The sequence below is a fragment of the Ziziphus jujuba genome, chromosome 7 (genome assembly GCF_031755915.1).
Source record: "Ziziphus jujuba cultivar Dongzao chromosome 7, ASM3175591v1".
Taxonomy (NCBI): domain Eukaryota; kingdom Viridiplantae; phylum Streptophyta; class Magnoliopsida; order Rosales; family Rhamnaceae; genus Ziziphus; species Ziziphus jujuba.
This window is the reverse complement of record NC_083385.1, coordinates 3,900,501-3,921,412: the sequence shown is the minus strand read 5'-3', so window position 1 is coordinate 3,921,412 and position 20,912 is coordinate 3,900,501. Positions and strand designations below refer to the sequence as shown.

Sequence of the window (20,912 nt, the reverse complement as noted above, 5' to 3'; positions counted from 1 at the left end):
AAAGTCGGAAAAAAACCAACGAAAATAAGGTTATGATTTTCACTATATGAATTTTAAATCAATCATGACGCACCCATTTTCACAAGAAAGATTATTGTCCTACGAAATTGATGATGGGAACCCTACAAATCTGTCCCATCCACACTCTTTACCTCCCAAGACAAAAGGATTTCACAGGCTATGAAAGAGGCTCTTTGGTCATTAAAAATACAAGACAATGAAGCATGATATTTTTTTTATTTTTTTTTTTAGGGTTCACATGCAGCTCAGTTTTGCCTCAAGATTTTATGTCTCATGATGTAACCCGGAAATAAATAAAAAGTAGTTCACATGAATTTGTAATTGTAAACTAGAGAATCAAAACCTAGTACGTTTGTTTAAGTAGAGGTGCTTTCTCAGCAATTGAATACTGTCACATTGCACAGACTTCCATTTCATTTCACTTATATATGCATGTATTCCACTTTTTCTGTAGTGTCCCAATGAGTCACGGATCTGTTTTACTATCTGGATTTTTTTTATATTCTATTTATTTATTATTTTTTATCATGCACATTGACAGGTCCTCAAAAAAGAAAAAAAATGATTATTTTGTCTTGGTCACTCAAATAAAAACTGAATAACAACACAGAGAGAGATGATCAAAGTGCCACCAACAGATGGGCCAGTAAAGCATGGTACTAACTACTGAGTATGGGAATTTCTTTTTAGTATGGTTTTTTATGCAAACTACTGAGCATGGGAATTTCTTTTTAGTATAGTTATTTATTTATACTTATTTTTGCTGGGGTCATTAACTTCTAGGATTTTCCCTATTGGGATAGAGACAGCAAGATATCTAAGTGCTATCATCCTGGCGTGGGTCCTAGTCTGATACTCACCTTTCCATTTCCTACCCATAGTCTCTACCCAAAAAAAAAAAAAAAAATAAGTGGTATGTGGAAAGCATCGGCATGGTCATGGTCCTCATGGACCTCAAGGTCATGTCCAAAGCATTTTGCATTGTTTTAGTATGAAAAACAAAGAAGTCCATCTTTCAACCCTTTCCACTATTTCCTTTCCGGCAGCATCAAAAGGGTTTTTTTTTTTTTTTTTTTTTTTTTTTTCTCTCTCCCTACTTTTAAGTTATAATTCCACTTGTAATAGCTGTATTTCTGATCATGCTTATTTGTAAACTAAGCTATCCTTCCATTATGATTTATATGATCCCAGAAGAGAATTCAGGATTGTTAAATACATGATTAACAGTCTCCAAGAAGTATATTTGTCTACTTAATAGTTGTAACCTTTCACCAACATATTCTCAATATATGTATGCCCTTTTTATTCTAACTAAAAAATTGAAAAATTCACGAGTCAAATGTAATGGAACTATTTCTAGCATTGAATTAAATATTTATAAATTAAAAAAAAGACAAAAAATGTATCCCTATTGTTAATAAAGATGCTATTGCAGGCCTTTAAAATTATTGTTGCTATCATTTTATTAATGTCATAAAATGCTTATTAATTTACAGTGAAGTATAACATGCTTCAGCAAAAAAGAATCATTCATTGAAGAATGGAAACGAGTATTAGATTTTTTTTGGGTAACACAGGAGTAATTAGTTTATGACCGATTGGAGCAGTGAGATTTAAATTCTCTCACTCTCTCTGGTCCCTAGTCAGAGTACCAACCGCCCTTTCATTGCCACTTCCAAGACAAAGGCCCCACGTTTTTCCACGCACTTTCCTTCCTCCCTCCTTCACTCTCTCACTTTCCCTCCTATTTTCTTCCAGTTTCCCTTCAACCAAACACACCTGTACTTGTTTGTCAAAGATTTGAAACCAGCTCACTTGTAGACACTCAGCTTGAAGTCTTAAACACAAGCAACAAACCCAGAAAAATAGAAAAGAAATTTTCAAAGTTCCAACATTTCTCGCCAAGTAATTGTGTCACATAGATTGTTTGACACATTCCATCTCATTTTTCCCATTGCTTTCCGTCTAGGCAAACATGCTTCGGCCCTTCTTCGTAATCTTTTCTATCCTCCTCTTCTTTCCTTTGCTATCTGTTTCCTCACGCACCGAGCTCCCTACTCTTATGGCCATGAAAGCCTCTCTGGACCCACAAAACCAGTTCTTGACCTCATGGACTCCTCACTCTGATCCCTGTAGTGGAGCTTTTGAAGGCGTGGCGTGCAATGAGCAAGGCCGCGTTGTCAATATCTCTCTGCAGGGAAAGGGTCTTTGGGGCCAAATTCCTGGAGCTGTGGCTGAGCTCAAGAGCTTGACGGGTCTGTACCTGCATTTCAACTCTTTGAGTGGGAAGATACCTAAGGAGATTACGAATCTTAGCGAGCTAAGCGATTTGTATCTCAATGTGAATAATCTATCTGGGGAAATTCCTCCTGGGATTGGAAGCATGCCTAATCTTCAAGGTTGGCCTTGATTTTTTTATTTTTTATTTTCTCGTGGGAAAATTGCCATTTTTGCTTTGTCTGTGCATGAGAGAGTGGGAAAGTTGCAGTTTTTGCTTGTGTTTGAGTGTATGAAGAAGAGATTGAGCGAGCGAGCTAATTTTCAATGCTGGTCTTTGATTTTTGTGGAAAATTTATCATTTTCGTTTGAATGTGTTTTCGCCGCGTGAGAGATATCATTTATTGTCATTTTTTGGGGATTTCTTGCCGCTCACATTTTTCCATGTCTATCTTTGACACAATGAGTTAGATGCAATGAGAAATCAGTCTTTTTGAAACGTTTGTTTTCTTCAGCTGACCTCACATCTCTTTCTTTTTTGTTATATTTTTTTTGTTGCGTTTATCCATTTTTTGGGTCTAACAGGCTTCTTTGTTGCTAGCAGTACATGGTTGATTTTGATTTTGAATTTAGAATGCTTAAATATACGTTTTTGCGGCATGGTTTTAGTGTTTTTTTGATATAGATCAGTGGTCTTTCTTTCTTTTTCCTTTTCTGTTTACATGTTTAATCCGAAATTTAGTTGAATGGTCTTTTCAATGTTATTAATGAAATTTTACTTATTAAAGGTGAAAATCTAAGGGTTTTTTATTTTTTATTTATTTTTTATTTTAAACCTTTTTTTGCAGTTTTGCAGCTCTGTTATAACAGGTTGACTGGGAGCGTACCAACACAACTGGGACACCTGAAGAAGCTTAATGTTCTTGCTTTGCAGTATAATCAATTAGCTGGTGCCATTCCTGCTAGTTTGGGTGAGCTGGGGAGTTTAACAAGGTTGGATTTGAGCTATAATAGTCTGTTTAGTTCAATTCCTGCAAAATTAGCTGATGCTCCTATGCTAGAAGTTCTTGATATCCGAAATAATTCTCTGTCAGGCAATGTCCCACCAGGTAATATGGTCTCACCTCCTCGTTCTCTTATTCTAGTATTTGTTACTCTTTTGAAAGATCCAGGCGGGAAGAATTTCAATTTGTTTGACTCTTTCTTTGGGGGCTTGTAAATGAAAAAGCAGCTCTGAAGAGACTAAATGGAGGATTCCAGTACGGAAATAATCCAAGCTTATGTGGTGTTGGGTTTCCTGGGTTAAATGTTTGCACAGCTAGTCATAGTCAGAACGGAAGCAGACCGGAACCATTTGAACCTATCAATTTTTCTCCAGACTCATCTAGAAATGTATCCATGAAGGATATCCCGGAGTCTGCAAATTTACACTCAAACTGCAGCAGATCCCACTGTTCAAAGACATCAAAATCTCCACAAATTGGTGTGGTTATGGGGGTTGTTGGAGTTTTGTCTACTTTTGCTGTCACCGGACTTTTCACATTCTCATGGTACCGTCGCCAAAAACAGAAAATTGGGAGTGCTTTGGACACCTCAGATAGCCGGCTTAGTACCGACCAGATCAAGGAAGTTTCCCGGAGGAGTGCATCTCCTCTCATCAGTTTGGAGTATTCAAATGGATGGGACCCATTGGCTAGAGGTGGCAGTGGGTTCTCCCAGGAAGTTCTTGAGAGCTTTATGTACAATTTGGAAGAAGTGGAGCGTGCAACTCAATGCTTCTCCGAGGTGAATTTGTTGGGGAAGAACAATTTTTCTGCCATCTACAAGGGGATCCTGAGAGATGGATCAGTTGTTGCTGTAAAGTGCATTGCCAAAACTAGCTGCAAGTCTGATGAAGCTGAATTCTTGAAGGGATTGAAGATATTGACATCATTGAAACATGAAAATCTTGTTAGATTAAGAGGTTTTTGTTGCTCAAGGGGCAGGGGAGAGTGTTTCCTTATCTATGACTTTGTCCCAAATGGAAGTCTATTACATTATCTCGACAGCAAGGGGCACAGTGGGATGACTCTTGAATGGTCAACCAGAGTATCTATCATTCATGGAATTGCCAAAGGTCAGTGCACTTTTAGTTTCTTGCAAATTAAATGGTATCTGAGGATTTAAGGCTAGAAAATAATGTATGTACCTAACAATTGTTTAAAACAGTTCATTCTATCATTGACTTTAGATGCAATTCACTTTGAAAAATGAAAATAAGGAGACACAACACAATATACTTGATTTTGTAAGATCTCAATAGTGAAAAATACTTCCTTATTAAGAAGTTATGAATAGTAGATTCACGAATCATTACTCTGGTGTTGCATCAATTGCTTTCTTTTATTTTGTTTCTGCTGGAAATTGACATCTATTGGGAACCAGGTATTGTGTATTTACATGGAAACAAAGGCAACAAATCTGCTATCGTTCACCAGAATTTATCAGCTGAGAAAGTGCTTCTTGATGCCTACTATAAGGCCATGGTTTCAGACCCAGGGCTACACAAACTTCTTGCAGATGATATTGTCTTCTCCATGCTCAAAGCCAGTGCTGCCAAGGGATACCTGGCTCCTGAGTACACAGCCACTGGTCGCTTCACTGTGAAGAGTGATGTATATGCATTTGGTATGATTGTATTTCAAATCCTCAGTGGCAAACAGAAAATCACTCAGTCTATTCGCCAAGGGGCAGAGTCCTGTAGATTTGAAGAATTTATCGATTCAAACCTCAAGGGGAAGTTTTCAGAATCAGAGGCGGCTAAACTTGGAATAATTGCTCTTCTTTGCACCCATGAATCTCCTAACCACAGGCCATCCATGGAAAATGTGATGCAAGAAGTGAGTGGTCTTATCTACAGTTCTTGCTCTTCTTACCAAGTTGTCGCCTAAATTTTCGATAACTGGTGGTAGATAAAGTAATTACTAACTACTAATTATTGCTAAAGTTGTGTGCTTACTGACTTTTGTATCCTTTTTGAAGACCGAATTAATATTGTGAATGGCACGCATGTACTAGTCTATTGTAATTTGTGGGCTTCTACTCCTATATATGTTTTTGTTCATGTTTATCATTGTATAAAGGCAGGTTTGTGCACAACTCCTTTTTGTTGAATGTTTTTACGTGTAAAGTCTGAAAGATCATTGTGCTTTAAAGGCACCGTCTTGATGCTTAACTAGTGAATAGACAAACTGGTTTCAGTATATGGAGTAGCTCTAACTTCAACAAGTATTATCTATGTATTTGATTTATTGTCTTTAACTTGTAGTTTATGATAATGCCTGTGACAGTGCAACTAATTGCTTGGTTTCTTCGATCCGTAAAATTGGGAGTCAAGTTTGATTTAGTTTACTTGTCCATAACTTTTATATTTATAACCATCCACAATAAATTTTAAAGTTTTTTTATGAAATAAAAATAAAGTAAAATGGAACCGAATGGGAAACATAACTATTGATTATATAATAAACTATATAAAGATATTAACAAGAACTCCTTGTACCAAAAAAAAAAAAAAAAAAGAACTCCCCTCCCTATTCTCTCTATTCTATTTACCCTCCCTAGTCTCTCTTTACTTTCGTTCCCCAACATTCTTTTCTATCTGCTTCTCTACCCCCGCATCCTTTTTACTTTCTCACTACCAAGCTTCCTACTCACTATTTCTCTCTACTTTTTATCCTCTCCCCACCTTCTCTACATCCCCTTCCTACTTTCTCTCCTAATTTTTCTTTCTCACTTTCCTCCATTCTTTTTCTCTGCTTTTGCATTGCTTAGTTACTCTCTGTCCACTTTCTTCTCTCTTTCACATTTTCTCTGCTACAATTCTCTTGCTACAATTCTCTCTTTAGTTTCTCTGCTAAGTTCTAGTTGCCCTCCCACTGACACTACTGTCATAAGGCAAAATAGTTTGCTCCTCAAACTATCAAAATATCAAATTTTGTAGAATTCCAATTTTATGTCCTTGATTCCTAATTTACTGCTTTAATAGTTTAAAATTTTTAATCCAATAAATTAAATTCTTAAAGTTAATAATTATTTTAAAGTAAAATTTGTTTACCTTTTATTAATAAACATAAAGCTTTTTTTATTAAAAATAAAATAATGTTGATTACTTCAATAAAATAAAAATATATTATCTTTTTAAAACAAAACAAATATCATAAAACCTAATATTTAGAAAAATATTTTATATTTGTTATTCTATATATATATTAGTTTCCTTTTTAAGATTCAATACAAAAAAAAAAAAAAAAAAGAAGAGAAAAAAGAGAGTTTCATTTTATGATCATTTTCTGTTTCACTTTTACAATGAAAAGCATAGTTTTTTAACGAAAAAAGTGAATAAGATATATAGATTTCATTTTATTTTTTCAATAGTTATAGAGTAAATAAAAGAAATTATTTATATATTTTTAAGATCATTTTCTGTTGTTTCTCCTTTTCTATTAAAAAAAAAAATCAATTTGCCTTTTTTTATTAAAATTATTTCAATAAAACGTAATTCTTTTTTTTTTTTTTAAAAAGAATAAAGAATAGATTTTATTAGAAAGGAATAAATATTATTTATACATATTAAGATTTTTTTTTTTTTTTTTGGTCTTTCCTCTTTCCATAAAAAGAAATCAGTTGCGTTTTTAGAGTTTTTGTTAAAAGTATTTTTATATAAATAAAAAGTATGGTTGATTAGAGTAAATAGTATTTTTTTTTTTAAATTGTATTTTAACTTCAAGGACATAAAATGGAATTTTACATAATATGAAATTTATAGTCATAGAATAAACTATTTTTACTCCATAAACAACAAAGTCACTGAGAAGATACTAGAAAATGCAAAGAGAAATTAAATTGAGAGTGTAGAAAAGAGATGTAATAAAAGAAAATGGAGAGATAAAAAGCATTAACAAGAAGAGAGGAAAACTAAACGGATAGCAGAAGTAGTAGACACAGGAAAGTAGAGAAGGAAAAAAAAAAAAAAAAACAAAGAGAGAAAGTGGAAGATAAAGAAGCAGAGAGATGAAATAAAGAGAGAAAACGGAGAGAAAAATCAAGAGGGAAAAAGTAGTAGAGAGAAAGAAAAGAAAAAGCAGAGCAGAAAGTAGACAGAAATTGAAGAGGAAAAGAAAGCAAGTAAGAGAGACAGAGGGACACACCCACAATAGAGAGAAGAAGAGACGCCAATCCCGGTCGTCTCTTCTTCCCAAACCCAAAAAATCTGATCTTTTATTACTAATAATATCTGCCACACAATCAAATTACATTAATGAATTGGAGAATCATCTTGTTGTTTCACATAAGATGGATCAAAATCTGACATGGTGTTGTCAGGTGTACGACTTCAATCTCCTAGAAGTAAATTGGTCCACACCCCCCCCCCCCCTCTTCCTTGCTTAAGTTTTAATATGTCTCAGGTCTGATCTTGCATCTTCTAGAAGTTTTTTGCACTCTCTTATGGCTCTCTAAAGCTTCTGAATCACCACTCCATCAACATAACTAATGGCTGCTTCTTTCCCTGAATACTAACTGCAAAGTGTTCAAGCTTGGCAAGGTTGATTTTAGTCTCAAAGGTCATTGATGAAAATTATGATACAGCTATGTCAGCCTGCAATTGAAAAGGGCAAAAAAAAAAAAAAAAAAAAAGATTAAAATGTTAGATAAGTCCTACATGCCACTTTCTTATGTGAAAAACAAGGCGAGAATAAGTATTATGCATGGTTAGCAACAGAAGAAAAATTGCAAACAATAGAGACCCATTCTAAGCGAAGATTAAATGCCAGCACATAAGAAATACAAACGGCGGTGAACAACAACTAACGAAGCAAGCATTGGATTGCAAATAGAGGGAAAAAGAAGCTAAATTTGTTCCATTTTGATGAGAAACAACGTAACCAAAATCCTCTAATCCTAACACAACCTAATAGAACCATGTAATACAGAATTAAAAACCACCAAATATGCAAACGCAGACAGCTATCTATTATTACCAAAATGTTTTATTGAATTAAAACTATAGGGAAAGAAAACATTCAATGTAAAGGAAACAAAAACAGTGTGTAATTTCACCAAAGAAAGAAAGAATGACAGCTGCAATATTCTTTTATACATAACTTTATCAAACTCTTTCATTTTTTTCATTGATAAGTCTGAACCACCTTGATAACTCAAACCAATTTCCCGCACCAACCAAAAACTAATTTTATTTTTGAAGGAAAAAAAAAAGGGAGAAAACTTTGATGTAATTATAGACAGAAAGATTACCCACGCAAAAGAAATGGTACAGATCCGTTGGAGGTTACAGTGAAAGGCACAGCATAACGCACCCCACTCAATCCCCAGCTTTTCATCATTTTCATCACCATTCTTCCCTCATTACCAACCAAAAATCTAATTAAAAAAAAAATCAAACAGAAAAGTAAAAAAATTCTCAACTGGAAATCGAATAAGTCAAATGAATTTACTCGTAAAAAAACCCAAACACGCAATACAGAAATTCAAACCCTCAACTCGCAGCTACGCATGAAACACCCAAATATACAATACAGAAACAAAGAAATACGAAATACATTACATAGATGCATAAAAACCACAAATATGCAACGCAGAAACACACCGAATGATCATAAAATAAAAAACCCAGAACTCGTAGCCACAGATGAAACACCCAAACATGCAATACAGAAATTCAAACTCTCAACTCACAGCTACACATGAAACACCCAAATATGCAATGCAGAAATACAGAGATACGAAATACAATACAGAAATACATAAAAACCTCAAATATGAAATGCAGAAATACAACGATTGATCATAAAATGCAAACCCTGAACTCGTTGCCGCAGATGAACCACCGAAACAAACTCAAGCATCCAGCATAGGAAATTGGCATGGAAAACAGACCTGGAAAATGAGGGCTACGAACTGCTTGAAGCCATGGAGACGAAAGAAACTGGAGGACTATCTGATTAAATTGAAAAACGAGAGGGAAAGTAAAGTTTTTCGAACAGGGCTACTGTGTGCATATATACAAGGGAAATGTTAAAATTACCAAAAAGGGCAAAAAAAAAAAAAAAAAAAGATTTGAATTTTAAAATATGACCGTTGTGCAGGATCCTTTTACCAGCCGTTAAGTAATCGCATTATTTCATTTGTAGTAGATTCTTAAATTTTATAACAATTTTTTTTCTTTCTTTTAAAGTCCAATATGTGTTTCAAAAAAAAAAAAAAAAAAAAAAGGAGTCCATTTTATATGTTCTATTGCCAAATATATTATTTCAAAAAAAAATATATATATATATTAACATCGAATAAATGATCTTTACTAGCATAAGCATAATTCCACCATCCCCCATTTTTACCCCAAAAAAAAAAAAAATAATAAAAAGAATAAAAAGAAGAAAACATAAGCCCACCAAAAATTATTTAAATAATACACTAATAAAATCATATAAGAAATTAAATGGAAGAAAATAAATTATCAAATAAAATAAAAAATTTGTATATTAAAATTAGCATACTAGAAATAGGCATGTAATAAAATAAGTTATGAGTCAGACTAGCAAAAAAACAGTTGTGGGGGCTTCTACTTTTATATATATATCTGTTTGATAAAGTTTATCGTTGTTTAAAGGCAGGTTTGCTCACGACTCCTTTTGTTGAATGTTATGACGAGTAGAGTCTGAAATATCATTTTGTGGTTTAGAGGCACTGTCTTAATGCTTAACTAGTAAATAGACAAACTGGTTTCAGCATATAAAGTAGCTCTAACTTCAACATGTATTATCCATGTATTTGATTTATTGTCTTTAACTTCTTCTTTTTTTTTTTTTTCTTTTTTTTTTTCACTTAGCCAAAAATAAATAAATAAATAAACTGATTTATGCATGTGATAAATATTATTTTCCTCCAAGTAGAACAAATTGGCTCGCATAAATAGGAGACTTCATCAGAATGGCTGGTTTTGCGATGCGTGCATGTGAAAATTTTTTGTCATCTTCCATTTGCTGGGCACCTAATTAATATTATTTCATGAGGAGATAGAGGGAAAAAGATTAATTCTAATAATAAAGAAAAAAGAAAAAAAGAATAGAACGGAACCCAAAGTAAGGGTTATATGCCCATTTATATTTTGCAGAATAAATACTTTGAGATCCCCAACAAAAACTAACAATCAAAACGGAACGTTATAATAAAAAATCATGCAATAGGTAGTTTGTCCAATTTTCTGTGTTTGACTTTTAGAAATTAGAACGTAGATATTCATTGATTTGAATCCACTTGAAGGAAGAGCTTATAGAACTTAATAAAATAAGAAATGTTTTGTTGCTAATAAACAGAAGTGGGTAGTTACACTTGGACTTGGTTTACATAAGAAAGAAACTATACATCAATAAGAAAATGCCCAATGATTGAAAAGGAAAAGATAGAACGTGCGACAAAGCCTTTTTTAAAGCCAAATCCCTATAAATGCTGGGCATGTTCAACTCAACCATAAACTCTAGAGTCGCTGACCTCAGAATTGGGCGTCCAAAGGCCGTTCAGCATGGAATGCATCTCCCTAACTTGGGGATGAGAGTTGTCTCGCACAAAAAACTCATGAACAATTCCCTCGTGTTCAATCCAACTGCAACCAGGAAATTTCTTTATGTTCTTTTCTCTCATCTTCATCCTAACCTTTCGAACATCATCCCACATGCTTAAGCCAGCATACATATTAGACAGAAGCACATAAGCACTCGAATTACAAGAATCCTGTCTAATGAGATTCTTGGCTACCGGCTCTCCGATGCTGAATTTTTCATAATTCTTACAGGCACCCAGCAAAGTCCTCCAAACAACATCATTTGGCTCAATAGGCATTCCATTGATAAATCTTCTGGCTTCTTCTATTAGCCCAGCACGGCCAAGGATATCAACAACACATCCATAGTGTTGCATTTTTGGCTCCAACTTGTGAACTCTTCGCATGAGCTCAAAACATATTAGACCTTCCTTAACCAAACCAACATGGCCACAAGCATTAAGCACTCCAATGAATGTGATATCATCTGGCTCTACGCAAAGTCTCTCCATATCCAGGAGCAAACCAAAAGCCAGTTCACCCAAACCGTGGATTGCCAGCCCGCCAATCATAGCATTCCAGTGATCAACACTTCTTTCTTCCTCTATATTTTCAAATACAATCTCAGCATTCTCTAAACTGCCACATTTGGCATACATATCAATAAGTGCGACACCAAGTTTCCCACCCACAGGAAACCCATTTTCCTCTAGATAGCAATGTATAGCAACCCCATTCTCAAGGTGTCCCAATTGGGCAACAGCTGAAAGCACAGTCAACAGTGTGGCAGTGTCAGGTGAAATTTCACTTTTTAGCATATGCTCGAAGATTCCTAAAGCTTCTGTGTAATTTCCATTCTGAACATAGCCAGCAATCATGGCATTATAGGCAACCACATCTCTATCCGGCATTTCATCAAAGAAGCCCCTAGCTACATCAATGCTACCTAATTTTGCATACCCATCGATCATGTTAGCCCAACTGATCACATCCCTTTTTGGCATCCTATTAAACAAATTATGGGCATCTTCTAACTTCCCGTGCTTTACACACCCATCAATCATCGTGTTCCATGAAACTAAGTCTCTTTCAGGAGCTGCCTCGAACAATTCCCAAGCAGACTTGAGCTCATTCTCAGACTGCGCATGCCCGCTAATCATTGAATTCCAAGAAATCGAATTCTTCTCCTCCTCCGGCATGGAGTCAAACAATTCACGCGCCAAGTCAACCATTCCACACTTAACATACCCATCAATCATTGAGTTGTAAGAAACAGAGTCCCGCCTAGGCATTCTATCAAACACTTGCCTGGAAAATTCAACATACCCACATCTTTGATACCACCCAATCAAACTATTCTGTAAATATAAATGCTTCCCAATTTCCATTTTCCTTAACAACCCATGAATCTGTAATCCTTCCTTCACTAAACCCATTCGACCGCAAGCTTTCAGAACCAACGAGAGCGAAAACTTATCCACGCGAACCCCAAGTTCAAGCATCAAACAGAATATAACCAAAGCTTGCTTTGGGTCACAACCATGGGAATGGGACTTGATCACAGCATTCCAAAGAAATGGGTCTTCTTCTTTTCGACGCCTTCGAAAAGCATGCTGTGTAAAAAACAGGTAGCGAGCAAATTCAACAACAGGTGTATAAGGCGAAGAAACGAAGCTGAGGATGATTTTGGTGGTCAAAGAATTGTTCTTGATGAACCCAGTTGTTATTAGTCTCGCATGAATTTGACTGACGTCGTTTAGAGTCTTGCACTTTTTGAGAAGCCCGAGAGTTTGGAGGATCGAGTTCCATGGCTGGTTTGCGTTTACGCAAAGAATCATCAAAATTTAGCTACTGGAATTTACAATCTTGAATCAGAGCTCATGAAGACGAAGATATTTTTGCGCCTATTTTGGATTTTGCTTCAACGGCTCATAAAAGACTTTATCCGAATGGCAAATAACGCATGTATGAATGGACAAAAGAACTATTGGGCTAAACATGACGGTCCAGATATAAATTTGGGCCTCAGCTTTTAGCCCAAAAACAACTTGTGCTTGGCCCATTCTAGTCTCTCACTAAAGCAGAACATGGAAATTTTAGTCTTACTAATGTGTAAGATTTATTTTATTTTAAGTATTATTATTTACTAATATGTAAGATGAAAATGATTTTTCACCAGATTCTGATATCAGTGCTCTAAAAATTGTAGGGAGGCCTTGAATATGAAATATTGTTCAATATTTCTCTGATTTAATATAATATGCTAATTGATCATCTCCAATCTATATTATAACAATTTCTTAAGCTGCTTGTTGTAATTTAAAAAAATTGGGTGATCAATTTTTTTATCCATCATTTTAATTGGGTACATGCCAAATACTGAAGACATAATAGATTAGCTCATTTTGAAAGCTACAGAGAAATTATTTCTGTCAAGCATGAGGTAAGTGAATGCAACAACCGCTGTTTTTGGATGCTTTGTATTTTGACTTTCAAAGTAAATACATATTTTTCCCACAATAATAATAATAAATAAATAAAATACAACCCCTTCATGTTTTCAATACATTCAATTTCTTCTATCAGTTTCCCTTCTTTTCTTTTTTTTTTTTTTTTTTTTTTTGGGATGATGGACGAAAGAGAGGCTTTGGAAAACCATTGTGTGTTTCAGAAGCTTGTATAAGAATTCTACAATGAACCTTGACTTTTATCATTACGAAATCTTTCATCAAGTACGTAATTCTCTCAATCAGAATTTGATGTCTCTAATATTACTTTACTAAATGGAGCTGGCAGTAGCAAAAATCTATTTTTATCAGCTTGAAAATATAAAGGATGTGGGTGTTTGCAACACTATTAGGACTTGACAAAATGACACCCAACTCTGGTCTTATCATAAAACGATTAGTCTTCCACTCCCATCATAACATTCATAGCTAAATTCCATGTTGTCATGATTAATTATTTTAATCAAACATTACACATTATATATAAATCAAGGTTATCTTGTTACGCAAGTCACCTTTTAAATTTAAGCCTCACTGGTTGACTGCTTCAGGAAAGAAAAAAAGAAAAAAGAATAGACATACCTTATCTCCTCTAGATATCATAGTCTATATTGATACAATTCTGCTATGATGTACCATGTGTGAGTAGAGATAAAACTATCTATTTTTACATAAATTTTTGGACACGTGACAAATACATAATAAAAAAATTAAAATTTTAAACATATTAATCATTTTAAAATTATATCAATTGCCTTTTTTTTTTTTTTTTTTTTTTACCATGTATCAATAATTTATAAAAAGATCATGTAGAATTAAGTTGCCCTTGAACCACTTAATTTTTTTCCATATGGGCATGTACCATATGATTATATTACAAGAATTACAAATAATCAAACATTAGGTGTTTAATTACCACTCTAATATGAGTGACATGACCTATCATGACAAATATATATATATATATATATATAACATATACAAAGAGAGTTATTAATTATAAATATTGAAATAATATGCACTATGAATGACACATCAATTATCAATTAAAAATTTAAACCAAATAAGTGATAATTTTCAATAGTCATCACGTTAGCATATTTATAACATAAGGTCATATATAATATGTTTCCAACAAATCATATACTTCTTTTTTAAATATCTAAACTGTATTTTCCAATAAATTTATAACTATGAGGTGGCAAATCCATCACCACCGTACACTTAAGAAAGGCGGCATACGTAAGTGACATAAGCATGTACCAAAATTAGGATCAATTACATAACCAGTGTGTATATATATATATATATATATATATTATTAAGAGACATTTTATTTTCATTGTCAAGTAAAAAAAATAAAAAATATATATATGTTTCCTCCTAGAGGCTTGGGTTTTCAGGTATCGACCGGAGATAAGTCATACTCATGAGTTTTGTGATCTGTTTTACATTAACTTAAATCTGCAATTTGTCTCTTTATATATACATGGAAATTAACCATCGTTCATCGACTTTTGTTTTTTGGGTAATGACCATGTTTGATAGACTTGGCCATGCTATCTCTCTCTCTCTCTCTCTCTCTCTCTCTCGCTCTCTCTCTCTCTCTATATATATATATATATGAGACTAGCTGCCCAAAAGAATATTGCTGACTTTACCCGTTATAATTATATCCTAATTAAACAATATATTAATAAACAAATATTAGTTAATTCAAGTATCTTACTACTTGATCATAATACAGTGTACGGTACGATGTGCCTGTTATTGATATTATCAGTACGAGATAGACTTGTAGAAATATAAAAATACCATACCGACTTCAATTTCATATATTCGTATTCTGGTGTTGTAATTATCTGCTTAACTTAAAATAATGGTATTTTCTTTTTGTTTTCTTTTTCCTTTTGAGAAGCGTTGCGTAAATTAATTGACCTGTTCATCAAAGAAAAATAAATATATTAATTATGTATGACGTTGATGTAGCAACCAATTAGCTTATCAAAATTATGGATATTATTAATTAACTAATTTTTTTCTATAAATAATTTTAAATGAGAAATAAAGGGAAAATAAACTATGAAAGTAAAAATTTCATCCAAAAAAAAAAAAAAAACTATCAAAGTAAAAAAGCAAGAACGTAGCTGGCTTAATTTAGAGTTATTATTGGGATAGTGGCGTTGATAAAAGTGTAACGCCATTAAAGCTCACCAGTGCATGTAGAACCACCTCAACTACGTTTACAGATATGCGTAGATGGCAGACCTTGCAAGTGTCAACTCATCCACTGTACATTTTACTGCATCTTTATAATTTAATTTATTTCTTTTTAAGTGGCTTTATAATTCAATTTAAATTCCACACAACTCGAATAAAAAGAAAATATATCCAAAAAAAAAAAAAAAGTCAAGGTGTATGGAAGCAAATAGTCGTATAGAACTAAGAATTAAACCCAATTACTTGAAAAAGTTGGCAACTTTGGCATCAGAGGACCATGCCATTGATTTTTCATGCCTTCAGTACTACCGTACGAATCCAAGATGAGAACATAAAATCATTACTTTTTATTTTTAAATTAATTCATTCATTTTCTTATAAATGAAAAGCACATTTTTTTAATTAATTAAAAAAATGGATATACATCACATTTCATTTCACTTATTAGTATACTTCTGTATATAATTTATAAACATCGTTGACATTATTTAAAATAAATAAAAATAATAATACTAGCTTATTAAAACATTTGTTGCTCAATTTTATGCTTCCGTATGATATAAAGTTCAACAATCTGTACGTCGTCCTTTTTTGATGAAATATCTGTAAGTTGACCTTGATCAAATCAACTTGTGCAAAAACTAATTTTTATGTCCAAATTATCAATCTAACCGCTGTTTACTATTTGTTTCTTTACTTACTTTTCTTTCTTTATCTTGTACTTGTCTTTGTTTTTTTATATTTATCTTTTTCCTGTAGCTTTTCCTATGTCATTAAATTTATAATTAATTTAGACGATGATCATGATTATGATATTTTCACATCTATGTAAATCTTCTCCACTATGTGTACCCCTAATTAATTTATCCTAGCCCAGTTTATGTTTTGTCCTACATCATTAATAAACAACTTCTTTTGCAGAAAATGGAATCACAATTTAACATCCACATTAAAAGACGACACCATCATCAAATAGGGTCTTCTAGAAATTTATTCGATCAACGCCAAGTGGTGAAATTTGAATAAAAACTACAGCTAAAATTATACTCAATGTTTGAAATTTTTCATCTCCACTTTTAAAATTAAAAACACAAATTAAGTCCTCGTGGATGATGTAAATTATGAGTTTTATTATTATTATTATTATTATTTTAGCTAAATTGTTTCTCCGCTATTATATTTCAAACAAGTTTTTTTTTTTTGTTTTTTGGGGAAAATTATATTTTAAACAAGTTGTATTATGGAAAAGGTGATATATAATGACTAATGAGAAATTAAGAAAATTAAAACTAAATGAATATTAATGAGTAGAAATATTGAAAGTTGAAACATCATTAATTAAAAGTCAATATAATTTATATGATCTAATATCCATGTTTTTAAGAAGAAACTTACAGTAGAAGTTGTTTGGTTGCATAAGAAGAAGAATGAGGAGGGATGCAGGAGATGTGGTAAACAAAAGTCAGACTAAAAAAAGATGATAACTGCAAGTGATAAGCCATTTGCTGCCGAATCCTGCCAAAAGAGAGTATTATTATAATATATAATTAATTAAATTCCTTATCTGGCCTAGAAAAAAAGAATCTTAACAATGTTAATACATTTTCTAATTCAGAGACCCTCCCAAAAATGTCAACGCTAATGTAGCAAAAACGGATTTCTCTTTCTCAAAAAAAAAAAAAAAAAAAAAAAGACCATTTATAGGCAATCCTACCAGCTCAATCGCCCACAGTCCCCAACAAACTACCCGTCTCTCTCTCTACCCACTTAGAGAGAGAAAAAGAAAAAAAAAAAAAAAAAAAACAAAAAGAGAGAAAGAAGAAGACCATGAAGCTCATATGGTCCCCAGAAACGGCTTCTAAAGCCTACATAGAAACTGTGAAATCAGTAAGTTCTCATTATTTTATCAAACATTCTCTGCTCCTATAGCTTCCACTCTTTTCCTTTTCCTTTTTTTTTTTGGTTTTTCAATGGATTAAATTGCCATTAATTGCTTAATTTTAATTAGGCTTTTATACGATTTTTTTTTTTTTTTTTTTTTTTTTTTTGCAGTGTGAGAAATTCAAAGAATTCGGAGTTGCAGAGCTCCTCTCAGCCATGGCGGCGGGTTGGAACGCCAAGCTGATCGTGGAAGCATGGACTCAGGGAGGTCCAATAGCCACGAGCATCGGTCTCGCTGTGGCCGCGAGGAATACAGGAGGACGACACGTGTGCATCGTCCCCGATGAAAGATCGAGGCTGGAATACGTATCGGCGATGCGAAACGCGAGCTCATCGTCGTCGCCGCCGCCGCCACCTCTGCCGGAGATAGCGGTGGGGGAAGTGGAGGCGACGATGGGGGGGCTGGTGGGAGTGGATTTTCTGGTGGTGGATTGCAAGAGGAGGGATTTCGCAAGGGTACTGAGATTGGCTAAGGCGAGCCACAAGGGTGCGGTTTTTGCATGTAAAAATGCTGCATGGCAACGAAACGTTTCGGGGTTCAGATGGCAATGGGCTCTCGAGAGGGGGACACGTGTTGTGAGATCGGTGTTTCTGCCTGTTGGGAGAGGATTAGATATTGCTCATATAGGAAGTAATAGTGGGACTGTGGCATTAAAGAAAGGTCCTAGCCGTTGGATCAAGCACATCGATCAAAAATCTGGCGAGGAACACGTTTTCCGGAAGTGAAAATAATCTATGGTGCGGTTTCAGTGTTCAGACTCGTAATTTTGCCTTTTGTTGTACAGCTAGATAAATTAGGAGTTTCGGATTTCTATTTTTTCCTTTTTTTTTTGGCTCTCTCTCTCTCTCTTAGGCAATTTTGGGTCTTCGTTTGGATTTTAATACCGTGCTTCATTTCATCAGAAAAAAGGAAGATTGTTAGACATGCTTCGGAATCTTATGATTTTGAAGCAGGTTTTAACAATTCTACATTTACGTTTCGGAGATCCAAATGAAAGATTAAACTGAGGGTTAGCTAGAAATCAGCAAAGAATAACTTGTAAATATATTGCACAATAAACTGGAATATATGTATATATATATATATATTATATAGTTGTATGTTACATATTAAAATCTATAAGCTTCTGAAGCCTGAATTAGCCTAAAGTTCAAATTACTATTAAGCAACTTAATTAATGGTTCGTAATCCACCAGTAGAAAGTGTTTCCCTGTCTCAATATATAATACTTTTTTTTTTTTTTTTTTTTTTGGGGCGTGCTTGTAGAAAAGAGTTGTCTGTCTTGATAAATATGCACTATTAGTATTCTATCTTTTCTAAGAAGAAGCATCAATATTGATCAATTGGTTAGCATATGGGGATGTTTATCAAGTTGTATTTATGGTTGGGAAGATGTTAATAGTTAAATTATCTCATCTTGGCTGGTTGAATTATAGTCTAAAATCTGGTTTCGTTATAACCAAAAGAACTAATTTTGGAAATTTTCAGTTCAATCCACTTTACGAGGCTGTGTATCCAGGGAGGGAATTATATAAATAATAATATAATATAATACTAGTCTCCACAAATCCAATCTTATTGTGTATTTAGTTTTTTTTTTTTTTTTGGGTAATTTATTGTGTATTTAGTCAATTGCTACACTTTGGTACTTCACACGATCTATATCATGAAAAAAAAAAAAAAAAAAAAGGGGCAAAAAGCAGATCGAATCTCAACGCGTACTCGCAGTGTTATATGTATATATTAATCGGTAATTAGAAAAAAATTTGAGCACCATCATTCGGGAAAAAGCCACCAAAAATATATATATATATATATATATATATTGTAAAACATCATTCATATAATGGTCTTATAGAAAATTTACATACACCATCTTTGGCTACTCAAAACAAAAAATCAAAGAGCCAGAGATGGATAATACATGACTTTCTTATCTACAACTTGGGGTAAAACAGCTAGAAGTTAAGACCAAAAAAATCAAGCCCCTAACTTCTTTTTCATAACTAGCCACAATGTTGACCAAATTAAGGTTGTTTAGATCTAACAGCAACCCCTCAAGCTTCAATCCATTTCTTTTGTGGATCTCTAATCCTAAATACATGTTCTTCCCCAGTGCACTTATCTATTTTAACCACCCAATGACCCCTTCTATTTCCACCACCACCATGCCTCTTACCAGTTCTAGTGACCAGCAAGCCCTCTCCAATGGGTAGAAAATGTGCCTTCAATTCATGATCGCTCTGCCAATTAGATTCCCTGTGAAGGGCATTGTAACCCACAACAAGACCTCCATCAAGCTCTGAGCTTTTCTTTGCCGCTTGAAAAACCTCTTTTGGGTGGTGAATATTACAGTCAATAAGCACAAAATCTGCTTCTTTATAGTCATCCAACAGTAGGGTCTTGGCCTCCCCAGTTACAAACTCAACAGAGTTGGAGTAGTTTCCAAGTGCAATTTTGGAGGCCTGCAATCCGTCTGGCCTTGGTAGAATACAGACAACACGGCCTCCGGTTTGATGCGCTGCAGCGACTAATGCTAATGCGGTCGTTGATCCAGCAATGCCTGCACAGACCATCACCATGAGTTGTGCATTGTTGCCTGCTGCAATTGCTGATATGAACTCTCCGACATCAGGCTCTTTGCCAACTTTTCCCTGCAAAAAGTTAATAAAACACAAAATTCAATTAAGAAATTATTAACTAGCTAGGTGACTCTAAAATTCTTGAATTTTATACATTGACAAATATTTTCAATATTGGCTTACCATTTTCAAGGCTCTGAGGAAAGCTTTTGTGGCATTCTCAGCAGACCAACCAGCCATTTTTTCGTTCAATTTCCTCTGTTTCTGATTCGCCGAGGAAAGAGAGTTTAGCATTGATTCTGAGAGTTGGAGAGTCATTGGCTTTTATATGCATTTGTTTGGAAAATGAGGAGGGTAGGGGGGCTCATTTTATTAAATTGTTTTGGAATGGGAGTAACTGAGGGAGGGTTTTATTGAATAAAGATTCTTCCATGACAACTGGCAACGTTGAAAAACCTTTATTAAAAAATGTACTAGATTGCAAATAGAATTAAATTGTCTGTTATTTTTAATTTTTTACATTTAGAAATTAAGAGATCGAGTAGGCTATCTTGTAAGCAAGGAATGAAATTAATATTGCTAATATAGCTCGATCAATATGAGTAATTAATTATTTTCATGCAGACAACTGTGTTTCTAACTTTATACTCAATTAATTTTATGGATTATATAGTCATTAATTTGCACAACCTTTAAAGAAAAGAAGATAAATTCGTGAAATTGTCATTGAAATACTTGTTCTTAAGTAATTCGACAATGTAATATTTCTCGAGTTGTAAATGCAAATCTTTTCAAGAAATATACAGATTAGCAAGTTAGTTCAAACT

At 33.8% G+C, this 20,912-nt stretch overlaps 4 protein-coding genes and 1 long non-coding RNA gene across 6 annotated transcripts; 2 read left to right on the top strand and 3 right to left on the bottom strand.

Moving 5' to 3' along the window:
* The first annotated feature begins 1,536 nt into the window (after positions 1-1,536).
* LOC107423613 (LRR receptor kinase SERK2) lies at positions 1,537-5,345 on the top strand. Of its 2 annotated transcripts, none has more exons than XM_048479993.2 (4): positions 1,537-2,420; positions 3,087-3,347; positions 3,467-4,354; positions 4,663-5,345. In XM_048479993.2, the coding sequence occupies exons 1-4, from the start codon at positions 1,997-1,999 to the stop codon at positions 5,166-5,168; spliced, it is 2,079 nt and encodes a 692-aa protein (XP_048335950.2). In that variant the 5' UTR covers positions 1,537-1,996; the 3' UTR covers positions 5,169-5,345. The 2 variants fall into 2 exon arrangements, with proteins under 2 accessions (XP_048335950.2, XP_048335951.2); XM_048479994.2 differs by having other exon boundaries at positions 1,540-2,420; positions 3,470-4,354.
* A 1,799-nt stretch (positions 5,346-7,144) lies between these two features.
* LOC112492614 (uncharacterized) lies at positions 7,145-9,317 on the bottom strand. The gene is made up of 2 exons (XR_009639712.1): positions 9,098-9,317; positions 7,145-7,876 (listed from the first exon to the last, which is right to left on the bottom strand). It is a non-coding gene; the product is annotated as an uncharacterized LOC112492614 (long non-coding RNA).
* Positions 9,318-10,573: 1,256 nt separating this feature from the next.
* On the bottom strand, positions 10,574-12,780 carry LOC107435684 (pentatricopeptide repeat-containing protein At2g45350, chloroplastic). The gene has a single exon (XM_016047311.4). The coding sequence runs from the start codon at positions 12,670-12,672 to the stop codon at positions 10,759-10,761; it is 1,914 nt and encodes a 637-aa protein (XP_015902797.3). The 5' UTR covers positions 12,673-12,780; the 3' UTR covers positions 10,574-10,758.
* A 4,533-nt stretch (positions 12,781-17,313) lies between these two features.
* On the top strand, positions 17,314-18,590 carry LOC107423604 (uncharacterized). Its single transcript, XM_025076799.3, has 2 exons — positions 17,314-17,448; positions 17,614-18,590. The coding sequence occupies exons 1-2, from the start codon at positions 17,389-17,391 to the stop codon at positions 18,226-18,228; spliced, it is 675 nt and encodes a 224-aa protein (XP_024932567.3). The 5' UTR covers positions 17,314-17,388; the 3' UTR covers positions 18,229-18,590.
* A 970-nt stretch (positions 18,591-19,560) lies between these two features.
* Positions 19,561-20,325, bottom strand: LOC107435679 (uncharacterized). Its single transcript, XM_016047304.4, has 2 exons — positions 20,269-20,325; positions 19,561-20,157 (listed from the first exon to the last, which is right to left on the bottom strand). The coding sequence occupies exons 1-2, from the start codon at positions 20,323-20,325 to the stop codon at positions 19,561-19,563; spliced, it is 654 nt and encodes a 217-aa protein (XP_015902790.4).
* Between the last annotated feature and the right edge of the window lie 587 nt (positions 20,326-20,912).

What these genes read in the sequence shown, in the direction of transcription:
- LOC107423613 (XM_048479993.2), top strand. Translation starts at nt 1,997, where the DNA reads ATGCTTCGGCCCTTCTTCGTAATCTTTTCTATCCTCCTCTTCTTTCCT. An exon ending in AAGCATGCCTAATCTTCAAG is followed by an intron (nt 2,421 to 3,086) that starts GTTGGCCTTGAT and finishes CTTTTTTTGCAG; the next exon opens with TTTTGCAGCTCTGTTATAAC. An exon ending in GTCAGGCAATGTCCCACCAG is followed by an intron (nt 3,348 to 3,466) that starts GTAATATGGTCT and finishes TAAATGAAAAAG; the next exon opens with CAGCTCTGAAGAGACTAAAT.
- LOC107435684 (XM_016047311.4), bottom strand. Translation starts at nt 12,672, where the DNA reads ATGATTCTTTGCGTAAACGCAAACCAGCCATGGAACTCGATCCTCCAA.
- LOC107423604 (XM_025076799.3), top strand. Translation starts at nt 17,389, where the DNA reads ATGAAGCTCATATGGTCCCCAGAAACGGCTTCTAAAGCCTACATAGAA. An exon ending in ACATAGAAACTGTGAAATCA is followed by an intron (nt 17,449 to 17,613) that starts GTAAGTTCTCAT and finishes TTTTTTTTGCAG; the next exon opens with TGTGAGAAATTCAAAGAATT.
- LOC107435679 (XM_016047304.4), bottom strand. Translation starts at nt 20,325, where the DNA reads ATGGCTGGTTGGTCTGCTGAGAATGCCACAAAAGCTTTCCTCAGAGCC. An exon ending in TCCTCAGAGCCTTGAAAATG is followed by an intron (nt 20,158 to 20,268) that starts GTAAGCCAATAT and finishes AACTTTTTGCAG; the next exon opens with GGAAAAGTTGGCAAAGAGCC.